Below are 19,456 nucleotides of genomic sequence, written 5' to 3'. Positions count from 1 at the left end.
CAAGAGAGCATCACAGGTAGTTGGGGAGAGCGGTGATGATTCGGCCACTTTAAAAAAAAAGAAGCTAAAAAGTAGTGTAATGTTGTTGATCTCAAAATGTTTGTTCATCCCTTGGCTCTATAGGTTGTTAATATGACACACGTAGCCATTTCCAGTTCTCAGATGTAGGTGATGAAAGACAAGTTTCTAAATCGTCCGAACCATCCCCACCCGTGGAGGTTCGGCCAAGGAGGTGGGACGGTACGGACACTCGTATTACTCGGCATAATATTAATATAACTTAAATTTGATTGGCTAATAAACAAGGAAATAGCTATTACAAGACATGTGTATAAGCACAAAAGTATCCCCTCAATATTTATAGGAAAAAAAATAAATTAAAAGAAGAGCTATAAAAAAATCTCAAGAATTTTGGAATTATGGTTTTCTTCTCACAAGTATATACTATCTGAGTGTACATCAACCAAATTAACCTTTTTTATAACTGTTGCAACACCTGTAGTGTTTGAATTGACGTAAAATTAAGCAAAATCATAAAAATTCAACTGTCCGAATCATCATGACTATAAAAAAATATGTGTGGTCACACTCCACTTCCAGCACGTGAGCTGGGTATTCGTGTTATACGGCAATACCTTCGCCGTGCATCGCTGCGTCACCGTAATAATGTGCATTTCGCTACTTGCCATACCCTTGAAGTGAGAGCTTACGATACTCCCTGAAAATATTACATACGAGATGCAAAAAACAAAATCGGACTTGCATCGGAAAGAACAACTCTGAGGGCGTGGTTGTCCCGTGTGGGCCAAGGCAACAATTCAAGTTTTGCACATTCACACAAAATCTCGCGGCACTCACTCCCATACGTTTTACAATAAATGCGATGTCCGGACCATCCCACTGTCCGATCATCACCCTCTCCCTTACCCATTTCTTTCTAGATCCAAATTGGGTATCTGGTAACAAGTAATTAAAACCCAAGAAACAGGAAAGATGTTTAGCAAGTAGTACGTCGCTCAATCACTTTTGATAGACGTGGCCTGAGTAATGAATACAGGCCTGCCATTACTATATGACTGAGACCATTTAACTCTAACTTAGTGTCCTCACACGGTGTGGACGTACAGTGGACAGGGAACTCTATGGAGATGCCTAGCTCTGATATATATATATATATATATATATATATATATATATATATATATATATATATATATATATATATATATATATATATATATATATATGTATATATATATATATATATATATATATTATTTTGGGTAAATGTTCAGAGAGTTGCCCATCTCAAAATTTGATACACTGGCTATTTATTTCGGGGCAAAATATTGTTCTTTTTCATTTGGAGACAGTTTTTTTCTTCGGAAACTACTAAAAAGTGACTTATTGCAATTTCATCATCCTCCGCCACACACGCAAAATAGCTCGCAGAAGGTTTAGGGTCGGGGAACATATTTAAACTATCCCAACCGAACTTTACGACCTAACAGCTAACGGGGGGACTTCGCCCACCTCGACCCCCCCTTCTAACCAGGGGGGGCTGCGCCCCCTCCTGGAGCCCCTCCCCCACGTGTATGTGCAACTTATTTCTGCGAGGAGGTATTTCTCGCAACACCGGCTGCACCACCGCCGCGCCCGTCGGCAGAGCAGTCAAATATGGCGCGCGTAAACAGCGGTAGCCGTAATTATTTCGTAAAACTAGAGAAATACAACAGTAGTAAGTAGAACACCGTAGAATTAATCTAACCTTACCAGGCGAGTGTGGGCCAAATTACTGAGAGTCGTATACGTGCTATATCCCTCCAACGCCCCCCATCCCCCACTACACCGCGGCCTGAAAAAAAAAAAAAAAAAAACTAACTTTTAAAAAATCGGAGGCAGCGTTTCTGTCAATTTGCGATGCATATATATGGGGTTCAAAATGCATGGAATAATGAGATCTAACCCATGGCTTGGGTACCCCAGTGAGATGGGCAACTCGATCTGAACATATACTTTATTTTGATATTTCGGATTTATTATTGCTTTTATACATTTGCACATTGCTCCATATCTACTTTCTGTTTTGGTTCAAATAAGTAGAAAGTTCATGAATTCTACGCCTCAAAATTATATTGTCTGAGGTAATACGTTTTCTCTGATTGTGTTACAACTAAGTTATAGGGCTGGCTAAAGCATTTTTATTCTGAACATAACTGTCTTTTCTCCTATTGATCAGGGTAGTTTTATTCAAAGGGAGACCCTGACGTTTCTTTGGGCCCAGTCCATATTGATAATCCCGTGTTATTAACACCCACCCACCCACCCACCTCATAGCCAGAAAGAATTACAAAGAATTTGGACCAACTAGACACGATCATGCTGTCCTCGTCGACAGACCGACTTGGTCGGGGTCAGCCAACAGAGTTGGTCTCCGGCCCCTTTATCATGAGCTGTCACCCAACAAACGCCCTCGGTCCTTCCGCGGAAAGACAAAATTATAAAACACCAACAAAAGATGGAGCCAAAGCTCGAAGTTTGATACCAAATGCCATGTCAGGAAATGGGAAAGAGCAGAATGAGACCATGATGAAATTACAAGATGGATTATTAAAACAACGGAGGAGCAAAGCAAGCACAACACTTGGGAATAATAATGCAGTACTGTCTTTCACCGGAGAGATGAGTCGACATGATTTCAGGAGCAATTTATACAGAATTAATACTCATAAACATGAGTGTATATATTTCATTACATTAATTAATTGACGAAGAAATATGACAAGGAATTACTATAGTGTCTTAAATACTATATAGTATACTATAAATATTAAATACGATTCAGGCTTGAACAGGCAGCTATATATGGCATATCCGTCATGGTTACCATACAGAAAGAATTAAGCACACAAAGAAAATAGAGGATTCAAAGAGCTGCAACGCGCGAGATCTCAGTGCCTCGTCGAGCACATCGGTCATATGAGGGGATATCGATCGAGGTAGGATCGAGCAAGAAGTTAATTTAAACCAGACTAAGTTGGAAGATAGAGGAGAGGGGACATAAGAACTATGTTTAAATCAATTCAAGGATAGACAATTTAGACATATCTATTTAAAGACAATGAAAGAAAAAAAAAACATGAATATAACATGATCAAGACGAGTTGGAAGGTTTCGTTTAGTCGGCGCAACATTTGTGGCCATATGCCGGAGAGAAACAGAAGGGGAAGGAATTATAGGAGAAGGGAACAGATCCCAGGAGACGGGACACAACCCCCGATTAATACCTGGTACTCATTCACTGCTGATGATCAAGATAAAAGTTTAGTTTCTCATTGTTTCGAGTTGGAAAGGGAGGTGATGCGGGCCCAGGAAAGAAACATTCACTTCTTAATTAAGCCTTCTTTTATCGATAGATGCGCCTCCCCTGTGCAGTGATTAGCGTCCCTGACTCTAAAAATCTGCTGGCCCATGGGTTCGAATCCCGCGACACCGGCTTATGGGCAGTCGGCATGCAACCCTCCCAACTGTTCATCCTTCTTTTCGGGCTGGTCGATAAATGGGTTCCTCGTGAAACTGGGGAAGGTAAACTGCGGTAAAGCGGATTACACTGGTTCTCTCCCACGCATTAAGTTCATGCAATGGCCAACGTGACGGAGATGAACACGGAGGAGATAAATAAATAAATAAATAAATAAATATATATATATATATATATGTATATATATATATATATATATATATATATATATATATATATATATATATATATATATATATGTAAATACAAAGATGCATGCGCTCGCATGAACAACGTTTTATTCATTATCATATAATTATATACACAAGCTCGTGTTACTATGGAGGCATGATAATGTGAAGAATGGAGCTACCTAAAGCAAGAAATTCGCATAATTCATCATCCGGCAACCAGTGGCTCCCCTTGGGGCACATCTGTGGGGTGTGAAGGTTGCCAGCCACCAGCACTGTCACGACCTCGCGGTGCCCTCCACGCGCTTCAGCATCATGAGGCGATAAAAAGGCTGGTAGTTTATACAACACCTGCTGTTCAGTGTTGAATTTTCTATGTTCATTGGTGGTATACATACGCCGTAGAGGGCGCTTCAATTGCCACCAAAACTGACATTTGATAGCAGGCAAACACAACACAACTCACACTTGAGAGTTGCTGCCAACCCCAGCTCTTAACCCACATAATGAGGAACTTAGATAATTATACCCAGCCAGAGAAGGTAGTGCAGTTTTCAGTTCACCTTAATGTATAACTAAAACACTTGCTTGGCACTACAACCAATAAGAAGCCTTCAAATCTCGCTTATACTCGGCATTTACTTAGTGTTGCCAACCCGATATCTTAATAATACAAGGCGGGTGAAAGTCCGTCCCCCACAACAGCAGGCCAGGGACAGCAGGCAGTAACAACGCTTGGTGGGAGGAGGCACGTCAAGGAAGGAGGTAGAAAGTGTGTGTGTGATATTTACGTTTGCTCCACTACCTGACACACGCGTAACACGACTACTGAGGGTCTACACACCAAACAGAAGGTACCAATTTCACTTATAAGTTTACCCGTGGATATATTATCAGCGGAGTGACACTGAGCGATAAGGTGACTAGAGAGACGGAAAAAAACTCTGCCTTACTCTATCTGGTGACGAAATACTGAGCTGGTTTATCTCCTGCAGTCTCTCATTGGCACGAGAGCTGTGGCGCAGTAAGCTGCATTAATTCGCGCTCTCGGAAGCCACAATTTAAGTGAATTGTCCACGAACACAACAGCTACCAGTACAGCTGACTTTGATGTGTTCGTGAGGCTTATAGTGGGTGGCTGTCAGCAGAGAGAAAAGAGCAGAGGAACCAGGCGAGGACAGATATGTAAGTTACGTCAATCTGATTTCTGTACATGGCTGGGAGGCTGTCACTTTCACGGAATGATGGACATTGTCACATTATGTAATTCACCATGATCTGACCACGTGATAGACTCGCGATCGCCAGCCAGTACCATCCCCGAGCAAGCACTGAACTCACAAATGACAGATCTCTGGGTGCAGCTGAAACCTCACCAGCACACATTCGGGAGGCGGGACACTTAACCCTCGACTGACACCTGGTACCCATTCACTGCTGGGTAGACATGGGTCACGGATAAAGGAGACTCCCCATCCGCCTCCACAACGCCCGGGAATTGAACTTAGGACTTTTCGGTTGTGAGGCGAGCGCGCTAACCAATATGTGTGTGTGTGTGTGTGTGTGTGTGTGTGTGTGTGTGTGTGTCATTCACCCACGGTCTGATTTTATGTTGGACTTGTGATCTCCAGATAGCACCCTCCCGGAAAGAGCTCTCTTTTGAGCTCAAACCAAGGGTACTGGTACCTCACCACCCCGATCCCCCCTACTTAGTAGAATAGAGTAACTTCTGTCAGCGAAAAAAGCAGGGGGGGGGGGGGGGGGCGATTGAACCTCAGCCTGCACGGTGACAAGCCGAAGTGGTGTCCTCTGAGCTGTGGAGTCGTGTGTGTGTGTAATTCTCCTGGGTCTGACCACACGATAGATTCGCATCAGCTTCAGTACTCTACCCAAATGAGATAATTTTTCAGAAGCGACGTACGGATTCCTGGGTGCGACTCAAACCTTCGCTCATACACACCCTGGTGGCGGGACACAACCCCTAACTAATCCATTCACTGCAGAATGGACAAAGGATGCGGATTAAAGGAGACTGCCCATCCCTATCCACTCCGACCGGGAATCGAACCCGGGACATCTTGGTTGGGATGCGAGCGCACTAACCAGTACACTATAAAGCTTCGTGTGTGTGTGTGTGTGTGTGTGTGTGAAGAGAGGCTGAAGCGACGCAGGCATGCCCCAGTTGTGAGTTAAGATAATTAGTGTTGATGTGACCTTATTTTGTGATCATGTGTACTTGTGGTGATAATTTTCTTCTCATAGCCAGAGTTTGGTAGAAATAGAAGTATTATAAATATTATACGTATATAAATGCATATAATACACCGTTTTTACTACTTCCGAAGCAGTAGGTATTATATGATCATCGAGTAAGTAAAATCAGACACAGATCGCCAGTTTAACTAAATCTTATTTGTTGCATCAAGATAATTTTATCATGTCCGCGTTATGTTAAGAATCTGTCGGCCTCATTTCGTTAATCATTTATCATTTAGAATAACCAAAATGACTTATCCAAACCTACCAAACCGATATATTCTCTCATTCAGTCTCACTCTACATCCTTTTTTTTCTTGCACAATGTATTTTATTCTATTTTTGTGTAACTTAATATTCAGGCGTCCCAGTCCTCCCCTAAATTACCAGCTTCTGCTGTATCTTGTTTGCAAGGGATTCCGAGGACGCTAGAGACAAGCTTAATTACGCGTTGGGTCGAGTGAAGGTTGTCTCCAGGCGACTCTACTCTTATTAGCAACATTTCGAGTCACTGTGGCATCTGTTATCTCTGATCCTCAATCTGCACACAATTATCAGGTAGCCGTGCATCTGTCCCGTTTTAAAATGGGGAGAGACAGTGAGGGAGTGTCGTACGTGGTGTTCTCTCGTCGGGGTTGATGCGGCTGGTAATCGTCGGCACCCTATTATGTGGTGGTGCTTTGCGCAGTCATGCCCCGTACACACAGACAGCTTCACCTCCTTTAAATGCAACTCCAACACTCGGTCAGTAGACTTCCTTTGATACTCCAATTTCTTGAGTGTTTTCATGCTCTGTTTCCATGAGCGGAGACAGTGTTTCTGCTTCGTATATTTATAAGTATATATATGTTCGTAATAGATATACCCGGCGTGGCAACTGCCAAACAAACGTTGCGACAAGGTCACTCGTGGATTACAGTCTATCTATCTATCTATCTATCTATCGATACAAATATATATGATCCCTCCGTCAGACGATAATGAAATGCATTCTTAACAAGGCAAACACATGGGTGAAAAAGAGCATTCTCGTAATGTAGGTTGAGTTATCTATAGTTCAACATTTTTCTGATCGAGGGCCTGGGCCTCCCACGCTCAAATGCATTATTTATTAACTGTTTACAAATGTAATTAATGGTGCAAACTGAATTACGGATATTTAGGCCATTGTTGAAATATTTTTCTAAATATATGTAACCTCCATCCTAAAACTTTACATCAGCCATATGAGTTGTGTTGGGAAAACAATAATGGCAGATGATTCATACGTCTGATTCATACGTCTGATTCATACGTCTGATTCATACGTCTGATTCATACGTCTGATTCATACGTCTGATTCATACGTCTGGTATCATAGAAGGGAAGCTTCGAAGGAATCCAGAGAACTACACATGCCCACACTATAACTACTTTACTCGTCAATATTTTCCAGTCAGACTGATCGAGAGTGGATGCGGGAGCCACAGACGGCGGACGGAGAGCTTCCATTAGTGCACTCTTGACCCCCGCTGCCGGGCACCATGGCACACGCCAGCTACAGCCCCTCACGCATCAGGGGCTTGTCTGTGAGGGACATTCGCTTCCCGACCTCCTTAGAGAGCGACGGGTCAGATGCCATCGTGAGTTCACCCCTCCAGCTGTCTTTTGGCTACCGGGTATCCTTCAGGGTTTTGGGACAAGTACTCTATTGCCGACCCAGCTGTTCATGACAACTATATCCTATTCTTCTGCAACCACCTTGTAGATTATTGTATTATAATTGTTGGAATTTTATAAAACATATTTGTTCGTCAACATTTAATCAAACATATAATTATGTCGGTCTGGTGCTTGTCTCTGATGTATGTATGCATGTGTGTATTGGTGCCTGTCTGTTCGTCTGTTTCACTCATTGCGGCTGTCTGTAAATCTGTCAGTGTTTCAGTGTTATAAATTAGTGAACGCATTACGTACAAACCTGACATACTGAACAAGCTAGACGGTTTTTCTCAGCCGTACAATCAACACCGAAATTTAAATGTGAAGGTCACTTAATGTTCTCACCCCATCCCCCACCCCCTTCCCAAAGCACCCGGACCCCGACTACTCGTGTGCCTACGTCGTCGTCTACACCGACACCACCATCAAGGGCTACGGCCTCTCCTTCACCATCGGGCGTGGCAACGAGCTCGGTGAGTGTATGCGCCGGAGTGTTTCCTTGACCCTTGGGGAAACTCTCTCTCTCTCTCTCTCTCTCTCTCTCTCTCTCTCTCTCTCTCTCTCTCTCCTTGGCTGGCTGGCTGGCTGGCTGGCTCTCTCTCTCTCTCTCTCTCTCTCTCTCTCTCTCTCTCTCTCTCTCTCTCTCTCTCTCTCTCTCTCTCTCTCTCTCAACTATATCTATCTATCTATCTATCTATCTATATCTATCTATCTGTCTATATCTATCTGTCTATCTGTGTTCATCTGTTTGTCTGTGTCTATCGATATCAAATTGTTTACATATTTTTTCTAAATCGTTTCACTGTCTTCCGTGGGCCACACACGCTTCCTCTACTTGAGAAATGTTTAAATTAGCTGTTTGAGGGACGCCCGACCATCGCTCAGTGTCTTGGGCCCTTGACGTATCTTATCTCGACAAGGTTTACCCTATCAGTTGCAGCAGCCTCCTGATAGCGTGGCTGCCTTGGTACTGTTTATTTGAGGGGAGATACGAACGCATTTTTCACTGTCACCAACTCTCTTGAAACGATTTTTCCTGCACCATCGTTAAAATGATTTCACAAAGAATTTTCATTCAACTATTCTTTTTAAGCATCAGCGTTAGAAATGATCTATTAAATTTTTTAGGTCATCCCATTTTCTGCAAGTTAGAAATGAATCCAAATTTATCTCAAACTAGTTTAATCTAATGGACCAGCATTAGCTCTTTTTATTATTTTTTACAGAAAAGGAGGCAATTCAAGGACAAAACTGAAACACAGTAAACACCGCTAAGCGCCGCTCCCACAAACAAAGGGCAGGTGGGAGTTTAAAAAATGGTGAAATTAGATGCAATAGGTTCAAGTCGTAGAAAGGTGGAAATACAGACGATGGAAGGCTGAAAAGTGTCGTGTGTAGCGAGGCCATGAGAGTGGAGGCAAGCAGTTAGCGAGTTCAGAGCAGCGGTTAGCACGAAAATACTGATACGTATATCTTTGTCGGCTAATTAAATTAAAATGGGTTGGAGACTGTCTCTAATGGATCCCAGTATTTTGTTCCCTGATGGCTTCTTAACCCGGTAGCAGCGACGGGCCAAATTTGTGCCATGATATAAACCCCCAAAATACATGATACATAATCTGATCACAAATGCTTTGATATATATTATGAAATGGTTTGTGTGAGGGGTGATTTTTAAAAATTTTTCTCACTTGGAGGGACCATTAAGATACATGATCCCCGCAGCTACTGGGTTAATTTTCGTGTGGTTCTTGCCAGACGAGTGACCGACAATATATCCCATATTATGGGCTTGGATAACATTCTTACAAATCTTATATCTGGCCTTGGTATCGTCCCCTGATATGCGTGTAGCTATCCTTCAAATAGTGATTTACTGTTGAGAGTTTAACAACATTTACCCATTATTTTTTTGTTATTTTTACGAACACAAATAGCAAATCTTTGACGGCAAGCATACTGTCAAAAAGTGTTTGTAATTACTGTTTAATTATGTATTATTAATCTTTTCCCGATGGAACATTTTACGATACTATAATGTAAACTCGCTAGGAATCTACTAAGTTATGTATTCTGTCTAGAATATGTCATAGCCGCACATAACAAATGAAAATCTTGTTAACACAATCAACTGTAAAATGTTGAGAAACTTTACTCATACCTTTGAATCTTGGCTCGTTCTCCGGTGTGGATCGGTACCTCGGACTGATTTTATTTTGTAACTCATAAGGACAGTCAGACACACTCGATTTCTGCGAATGATATGTCTGTTGTCTTAGGTGACGGAGTGAGCCAGGCGTCAGTGAGTGACAGTGGAGTAAACTGGATTTGACGAGGAAACGCATTAGGAACGTAGCTCCTAAGTCACACCTTAGGCCACCTTAGTCCAGAATCTAATGGAGACCCGTGTGCTACTCGGTGTCCAGAGATTTTCTCACTTGGATTAGCCTAATGAACTTACAGTCTTAGAAAACTACCGAGGTGTCCGGGCGCATTTTTTTTTTTTTTTTTTTTTTTACAATAAAGGATACAGCTCAAGGGCACAAAAAAAGTAAACAATAATAAAAAAGCCCGCTACTCGCTGCTTTCCAGAGTAATAAAAGGATGGTGCGTCATGGTGGCAGCCATCGTATACATATAGATTTAACTTCCCTGGGGGGGGGGAGTATACCCGCCGGGTCTCCCCAGCTGCCCATTCATCAACCAGTCCTAATTGGGGAACAAACAGATGGGTTGGCTACGCGCCGACTTTCCAAGCCAGGATCGAATCCGGCCCCGCGGATTTTTAGATACGCGATGTATTATCCACTACAGCTCGAAGGCGTTACGGGCGTAGGAAGCTGTCAAAATGCCTCCACTCCCACTGAGGTGTTTAGTGGCGCCCACCGAATTTTCTTGTACTAATGTATGTTCCTCGTCTACAATGAGGGAAAAGAAATTACTACTTAACAAAGTTTTGTTATTTTCAATAATGGTGGTCGGTGAGCCACACAGCCCTGAGAACAATAATTTCCCTCATGGTTTATATAATCCTGCACACCGGCCAACCGTTAGTCCAACCCTCAGGTAGCTGGTACTGCCCAGTCTGCGAGTCGACTTTATGAATATAATTTCAGGTCGCAGTCAAACTAAATGGAAGAGCTAGAAAAAAGGGGTCTGATTTTTTTTTTAACTGCGTCATTGGTCATGCTGTTTATGTATCGAGGCAGCACGTGAGTCATGAAGCGAGTACGGAAATGTTCACGAGATCCATCAGGCGCACATTCACACATATCATTATTATAATTTACCTATTTTTTTTCACAAGGAGAGTGGAGAGTCAAAATAATGGCAAGAGTTTTGTTGCAGTGGTGGCGGCGGTGAAGTCACTGTCAAACGTGGTGGTGGGGAAGACGCTGAGGTACATCTTCGATGACTTCGCCCGCACCTGGCGGGCACTCACGTCTGAGTCACAGATGCGATGGGTGAGTGACGCGTCTCATTGCCTGTCAATACTCGTCAGCGGCGCCACGTCCAACTGCTTGTCACGCCTCGCACCCACTCACCCACTCTTTCTGATAGCAGACAGTGCAGTTGACACTTTGTGAGACACTCTCGTCTTCTCTACATCGTTAACAGTTTCTCTAGGCTTGTTCTCGTGCGGCAGGTGGGGCCGGAGAAGGGCGTGATCCACCTGGCTGTGGCGGCCATCACCAACGCCCTCTGGGACCTGTGGGCGCGCATCGAGCACAAGCCGCTCTGGAAGCTGCTGGTCGACATGGAACCCGAGAAGCTGGTGTCCACTATTGACTTCAGATACATGTAAGTCGCGGGGCAGCGACGAGGTATGGTGATGAGAACCAACACGGATATGGCCTCCGTGACGCGAGTATGTGGCGTGCACTCCGTCCGTGTTCGAAGGGAGGACTTATGTTGCCACTGACACTATCTTATTTTCGTTATCATTTTATGCCCCCGAAATCCTATTTTCCATTTCCTACTTCCTACTTATTCATATCAACTTAAATTACGCATCAGTGTTAAAAAACTACAATTGATTTCTTAGTGTTTATTACGTTATGCTAGATTAGTCATAGCATCACTCAGCAGCACAATCGACACACTGGTACATCATGATTACATGTAATTTTTTTCTTTATTGGTGACTTATTACAACTTGAACGACTTTGCTTATTCTTTAGAGGTTTCATATTCACTACGCAGCTCTGTGTTGTAAGTTTCCTGCATGGCGCGAAGGTGATGTGTATTTGCATGTGTGTTACAGAGAGGATGTGCTAACGAAGGAGGAGGCGATTCAGATGTTGAAGGAAATGCAGCCGGGGAAGGAGAAACGCGAGGAGAGGATGCTGACGCGAGGCTACCCGGCCTACACCACGGCGGCAGGTAAAGGAACCCTCAGATTGTGTCTCTCTGCCTGTCAGTCTGCCAGTCAGTCTCCTTATAATGTGTGTCAGTGCCACTCACGACCTGGAGCACACACACACACACACACACACACACACACACACACACACACACACACACGGGAAGGAGTGATAAAGGAAATAGTGAAATACTAAATTATTAGATATTTCAAATCCACAACAAATTATGATGGTCTTCCCTTCTGTTCCTCGTCCCCTCCTCCCGCTTGTCCGTGTGTTCCGCCCCTGCCCGCTTGTGCCTCCAGAGCTCCTCCGTCTCCCGCGCCCCTCGCTCCACCCTCTCACGCCGCCCCTCACGCACACATACGCATTATTTTCCTCCCTTCCTACAATGCGTTTCAAGCCCTTTTAATATAATTAGGGACATAAACCTACTAACAAAATATCGCGTCGTAAACCTCTGCCAGCCAACACCAGGGTTCGCTGTTTGCAGGGAAAATACGTACAGAGGAGATAAAATGGACACCCCTTTTATTCGTGGCGACTGTGAATCTCTTGGCCGCCTTGCCGTGCCTGATGAAGTGGTTGGCCTGTGTGTGTGTGTGTGTGTGTGTGTGTGTGTGTGTGTGTGTGTGTGTGTGTGTGTGTGTGCTCGACACACAAATAAAATGTTTATATTTTTATGTAACAAATAAGTGGAAAGATAAAATTTTATGCATTAATAGTTGAGGGAAAGGGTATTTATTGCGATAATAACCTCGAATATCGGGAAATTAAAAGTTTTAATTCTGAAATAGATTTTAAATGACAACTGAGAGCAACACAGTCACGCGGCCGATCCCCAGTGACGCTTATTATCTTTGTTGCTTGTTCTTTGAAACTGCACTCAGGTTTTTGCCTGTGTACGATGATGATTTTATTGTTAAGCAAACACATACATGAGCTGCGGGATAAAACTATGGAATAATGTTGCGAAGTCTTCCTTGTTCGTCATTGCCAAGCGTCATTTACCTTACTAAGTCCATTTATGTAAATATATAGTGTCTTTAGCCAGTCACCAGTCACCACACAGAAAATAATAATAACCACCTCAAAAATATATAATCTTTATTAAACTCAGAACTGTCTTAACTTTTTGGGAACATAACTCTGGATTATTTCCCCTCAACCTGTTATTGGTGACGCGAAAGTTGGTGAATTTAAGAACCCATCCTGAATAATAGATAAATGATAAATAATAAAAAAAACCTATACAAAGTGGTGTGTAAATACAAACATGGATTTAATGAACTGTATCAGAATACTAAAAAGCACTCCAACGCTCAGCCAAACGGTAGGGGGAGTGACTGAGAGGTAGCATCATCATCACTGTTATTATAATTATTGCAGTGGTAGAAGTATTATTATTATTATTATTATTATTATTATTATTATTATTATTATTATTATTATTATTATTATTGTTAGTAATCCTATTATTGGTAGTAGTAATAGTAGTAATGGTTTACTTCACATTTTTACGAGTCAGGGTCTAATCCCGGACGCAAGATTATCACCACAATGGGAAGTGAAATCGGTGACGTTCTGACCTTTCTGCTCCAAGGAGGAACTGGCGTGAGGGGTGGGCGATGCAACGCTCAACACCATGACATTAATGCGCCTCAGACATACCAGTTAAGATCACCTGATCACAGCGTGTGTGCCATTTATTACTGTTGTAAAATCTTTGTTCCTGAATAAAAAGGAAACGGCGAGGAATCAGAGATCATATATCTTGTAGGTTAGTTGTGGAAACTAAATATAGTTGAGTGAATGTAAGTGAAACCAGATTGGCGAGATTATATCTAAAGTTACTTATTGCTAACATATGAGAGGAAAAGATGGGTGTCGGGACTGTGTGGCGGGGAGGAAAGGATCCGCGAGAACCAACGCAACAACGATTTCGCCAATCAATCCTGCAGTTCATGTGTGTGTTTGCTAATATTATCGCGGTGACATTTTATACAGTTCCTTTAGTTTATTTGGTTCTGAAATAAAATGCAAAAGGAAAGAAAACAGAACCGGGGCATTATCAAATTATGTACATGGGCGAACACAGTAGGGAGAATACGGAGAAAAAAATAGCCTAACAACATTACGGAATGCACAAAGTAATGCCTAAACAAATGTTAACAAGAGTAAATTGGACTCCAGGAATATTTTTTTAATCTTCCACCTCGACAGGATGGTTGGGCTATCCGGAGAAGAAGATTGAGCGGCTATTGAATGGCTTCATGTCGGAGGGTTGGAGGCACTTCAAGATCAAGGTGGGGCAGGACCTGGAGGACGACAAGCGGCGGTGCCAGATTGTCCGCAAACTCATCGGCGACGAGAGAACGCTGGTGAGTGTGAAGGGTGAGGAGTGTTATACAGGGTGGTGATGATAGTGTGTGTGTGTGTGTGTGTGTGTGTGTGTGTCAAATCTTTGCTTTCCAAACTGATCTTCTACGGTTTCTATCCCTCTCTGTACTTTAATCTCCGGTTTCCTCTCTGGCCACTCTGTCTCTCCTGTGGTAGACGGCCACTGTTCTTCCCCTAAACCTATCAACAGTGGTGTCCTGCAGGGCTCTTTCCTATCTCCCACTTTCTTTCTGTTGTTCATTAATGATCTTCTTTCCTAAACAAAATGTCCTATCCACTCTTACGCCGATGACTCAACTCTGCTTTACTCAACAGGAACTACATGATTTTAGGCTGGAGGCTGCAGAACGCTTAACCTCAGATCTTACTATCAATTCCGATCAACCGATCAACGCCTCATAAACTCAATTTCTCCACGTGTCAACTCGACACGATATCTTCGAAACCCCTATCCCCTATTCTTCGATAACACTCAGCTGTCACTTTTTTCTACAGTGAACATCCTCGGTCTATTGTTAACTCAAACTCTCGACTGGAAGCTTCTTATCTCCTCTCTCACTCTCCACTTAGGCAGGAAAAGTTGGTTGGCAAAATTGACTATGAGTTATGTGTTTGTCTTTGTGATTCAGGTTCCAAGAACGCCAACAGAGTCATCAGAGGCCAGAGATGCACTGCTGGACTTGGCCAAGCAAAAGGGTAGCTAAGGAGATCGACCATATCATTGTAAGCACTCGTTGGAGGATCCTTCAGAACTGCAGTTTTTTTTCCGGAGTGCTGAGTTATCTGCAAATGATCATAGGCTTGTTGCTGCAACACTCCATGTCAAGTCAAGAAGAATGTAGAGATTTCACCATACTGTGTTTCATCTCGAGAGATTGAAGGACCTGGCATGTGCTCATGAGTACCCGACGACGAGAGCCCACCCTCTCTCTGTGGCAAGGGTGAAGGATGGAAAGGTAGCTGGTATTCGTACCATTAGTGCGGAGCGAGGTGGGCGAGGCGACGGGCCCCCCGACGTATCCCCTTTTGACTTGATTGAAAACACAAACTAATGCACAAGAAGGTTCTGCATGGCCTGTTTATTGTTTATTTGGTTTCAGATGGTGGACGCCAACCAGAAGTGGGGCGTGAACCAGGCCATCGATTGGATGAAGGAGCTGGCGCCTTTCAAGCCTCTGTGGATCGAGGAGCCGACGAGTCCTGACGACGTGTTGGGTCATGCCGCCGTGGCCAAGGTGAGTTGCCGATCACTCCACAAACAACACTATTTAAGAGAGCATAACTGTGGGTTAGGCTTAAGCGAGAAACCACTGCTACTACTACTGTGGGGGTCATTTTTTATGGTGGCAAATTTGTTTCTCTTTATTCCAACAACGGTAAGAGCTCCCCCTTCCCAGGCTCTGCGGCCACTTGGCATCGGGGTGGCGACGGGCGAGATGTGCCACAACCGCGTGATCTTCAAGCAGCTCCTTCAGACCCAAGCCATCGACTACTGCCAGATCGACGCGTGCAGGCTGGGCGGCGTGAACGAGGTGCTCGCCGTGTACCTCATGGCCAGGAAGTTTGAAGGTGAGGCTTATGAGATGCGGCGGCAGTGAGGAATGTTGGAGGAGATGTAGTGAAAGTGAACTAGTTATAATAATGGTAAAAAAGATGAATATTTATCCCATGATTAAAAAAAAAGAAAAAAGTCAGTACCAGTATTTCCTCGTAGGTGAAATCTAAGAGTGTATAGAACGTGTACGAGAAACAGCAGGCTGGGTGGATGGTAGATATTATTAAGTGACGCAAGGATAAAGAAATAGTGGTTATCATGGTAAAATTGATGTAAAATTATCCCCAAACTTTATAATACGTGATAGGCCGGTCAAATTTGTTTCATAAGTGGCATATTTTGAGATAGAGGAGGAGGAAGCGCAGTAAAAGTGAAATAAAAATAATCATGGGTAAAAGGATGAGAAGCGAGCCCAAGAAAAAAAATGTAAATACGTACATAGTTGGCCAATATTTTCGCGTAGGTGGAGGCGAAGAGTGGATAAGAGGGAGGAGATGGGAGGGGAGACGAGGAGGAGATGGCACGCCGAAGAGGAAATGGGCCCGTAAACATGAAATTGAATGCTGAAAAGTTCGTGGGTAAGTCAGAGCGCCTGGAGGGGAAAGTGACCGAAAAGAAAAGAATGTACGTAATTTGAGTATGAGAAGTGCAGGTTAAGGACCCAAAGAGGCGTAAGTTAGTTGACGCAAATCGGCAATAATGTAATCCAAGGAAACAAAAGCTCTGAATTTAATAAACTTTATGAGCGAACAGAAAAATAAATCCACATGAGTGTCTCCAGTTTGCCAAGGAGAGAGTCCCTTTAAACAGCCTCTGCTCTTGAAAGCCGCCGATTCAGGACGTCACCGCATGGGAAGAAGCACCATTCCGTTTATGAAGGAGGAGAATAAAGATGAACCCCCTCCACACACACACACACACACACACACACAGCCCAGGACATGATCAGACTTGAACGAAAGCTCTCTCTCTCTTTCTCTTTCTCTTTCTCTTTCTCTTTCTCTTTCTCTTCTCTTCTCTTCTCTTCTCTTCTCTTCTCTTCTCTTCTCTTCTCTTCTCTTCTCTTCTCTTCTCTTCTCTTCTCTTCTCTTCTCTTCTCTTCTCTTCTCTTCTCTTCTCTTCTCTTCTCTCCTCTCCTCTCCTCTCTTTCTCTTTCTCTTTCTCTTTCTCTTCTCTTCTCTTCTCTTGTCTCTATTCTCTCTATTCTATTCTCTCTATTCTCTTCTGTTCTCTTCTCTTCTTTCTCTTCTCTTCTCTTCTCTTCTATTCTCTTCTCTTTTCTCTCTCTCTCTCTCTCTCTCTCTCTCTCTCTCTCTCTCTCTCTCTCTCTCTCTCTCATCCTCCCACTCCACCCTCTGCAGTGCCTGTGTGCCCTCACGCCGGCGGGGTGGGCCTGTGTGAAATGGTTCAGCACCTCCAGATGTGGGACTACGTGAGCGTGACGGGCACCACCAAGAACCGCATGATCGAGTACGTGGGGCACCTCGAACAGCACTTCAAGAACCCCAAGAGGATCAACCGCTGCCACTACATTGCTCCGAGGGTACGTAACATGTTCGCCATCAAGGAGTGCGAATGAAGCAGATGTGAGGGCGGGCGATGCGCAGTGGTTGTGTAGGAATGGAGGAAGCGGGAGGATGCCGGGGTGAGCTAAAAAGCGTCAAGCATAATTAATGGTATAATCAAGCCAACTGAATTCCTGCACACACACACACACACACACACACACACACACACACACACACACACACACACACACACACACACACACGACGTAGTTGCTGACAAGGTTGGATCAAATCAGTGTTTGTGGGTCGAGGGCCAGGCAGAGGATAACAGGTTCAATGTGTCTCCTCTCATGGTGCAGTCTTTGTTTACCTGGCATATGGTAATTGTCCAAAGATGTATTGCAATTTGTTTCCTCATTTTTTCCTAGGGTGAAAGGATACGAGTCCTGCTTCTCCGTGAGTATGAAATTGATAAACAGCAAAAGAAAATGGAAAAAAAAGCAGCACATACGAAGCTTAAGCTAAAGTATTATGTTTGGCAATTTAAAACTGGATAAACAAACAAAGCAAGAGTTAAGTTTTTAAGATGTGCGCACGTTACTTCTCTGTATGATGAGAACATGGAATGGAAACAGAACAACACAAAACTTGCTCTCAATTCTTGTACTTGATGACTACATCTAAAATCACAAGAGGTAAAGAGAATCTTTTCGGTAAGGTCACGGCAGTCTAACAGTAACCCTTCTCTTCCCTCGCAGGTCCCGGGCTACAGCGTGGAGATGTGGGAGAAGTCGCTGCAGGACTACGAGTACCCCTACGGCCCCGTGTGGAAGGAGCTGTTCAAGGAAGGCAGATACCGCGACCCCGAAAGGAGCCCGCCTCCATGGGTGGAGCACCGCCTCTCTGGAGACATTGTCTGCCGCTGAACACAAGACGAACAACCATGGGGATAGTGTTTGCTCGCTATTTTGTACGTAACATGCTCAAAACTTGAACTGAGGCATAAAATAAATAACCTTAAAATATAGATTGTCAAACTTTATTTTGAAGGTATTCCGTTTCATACTTCAGTTCAATATTTGATGTTAGTTTTTCCACTGATATCAGAGACATATATAAGGCGACTTAGGCCACTCGCCATCTTGTTTCAGAGCCTCTCATGCTCACGCGATCCTGCCTCAACACATGGCGCTGGAATTTCGAGTACTACCATTTATATCTATTGGTTTGAGCTTGTGTTCAGGCAGGAGGGAGGGAGCCTGAGCGCCATGGATACAGGATGTCGTCTGAGGAGTCCATGGCCCAACTCTCCCTCTGTATGTCTCCGTCAGATAAGGTTAATGGTAGGAAGGGTGTTTACATACTAGCGACCATACACTATTCGTTGCCTTTCTGAGGGAAGACGCAAAAACTTCCATTCCATATTCATGTGGGAACTTGCCCCGACATTTATAATAGGATGTAATGCTAACAAACTATGATTTTTCTCTGATATACTATAATTTCTCTACGTTAACACACACACTCACACACATAACAGAAATATCGTATGATTTAGTGTAAAAAGATCGTTCACCATACAAAGAATGGTATCATAGTTACTAATATATTGTCCGGCTGCTAAGATTGTGTGTGTGTGTGTGTGTGTGTGTGTGTGTGTGTGTGTGTGTACATGATAGGTTATATATATGACCAAGACAGGTGCGAGTATGAGCTAGTCACGACACTGCATTGCTTAATAAGAAGCACATACATCACGATCACCTGCACACAAAAAAATGTATATTGTATTCCTTCTTTATACTTTGAATATAACAACGCGCACACTGCTCTCCATCTGTGACATCAATACCTTTATGACCAACGCCCCTGATCTTTTTCAACGTTCATGATGCCAGCAGTAAACGGCACTTATATTGCTCACGTTAATGTATGCAGATGCGATGCTATTTTGTTGTATA

General features: G+C 43.5%; 1 protein-coding gene across 4 annotated transcripts; it reads left to right on the top strand.

Annotated features, from left to right (window-relative positions):
- Positions 1-4,371: 4,371 nt before the first annotated feature.
- On the top strand, positions 4,372-18,522 carry LOC126980690 (mitochondrial enolase superfamily member 1-like). 4 transcript variants are annotated; one of them, XM_050830826.1, is made up of 11 exons: positions 4,372-4,476; positions 7,403-7,589; positions 8,039-8,141; positions 11,017-11,132; positions 11,315-11,469; positions 11,933-12,051; positions 14,256-14,413; positions 15,533-15,667; positions 15,830-16,001; positions 17,349-17,530; positions 18,254-18,522. In XM_050830826.1, the coding sequence occupies exons 2-11, from the start codon at positions 7,491-7,493 to the stop codon at positions 18,419-18,421; spliced, it is 1,407 nt and encodes a 468-aa protein (XP_050686783.1). In that variant the 5' UTR covers positions 4,372-4,476; positions 7,403-7,490; the 3' UTR covers positions 18,422-18,522. The 4 variants fall into 4 exon arrangements, with proteins under 4 accessions (XP_050686783.1, XP_050686781.1, XP_050686782.1 ...); XM_050830824.1 differs by having other exon boundaries at positions 4,401-4,565; XM_050830825.1 differs by lacking the exon at positions 4,372-4,476 and adding an exon at positions 4,706-4,896.
- Positions 18,523-19,456: the final 934 nt, after the last annotated feature.

This window comes from Eriocheir sinensis, chromosome 45 (assembly GCF_024679095.1).
Source record: "Eriocheir sinensis breed Jianghai 21 chromosome 45, ASM2467909v1, whole genome shotgun sequence".
NCBI classification, from domain to species: domain Eukaryota; kingdom Metazoa; phylum Arthropoda; class Malacostraca; order Decapoda; family Varunidae; genus Eriocheir; species Eriocheir sinensis.
The sequence above is the reverse complement of the archived record's forward strand: the minus strand, read 5'-3'. Positions and strand labels throughout refer to the sequence as shown.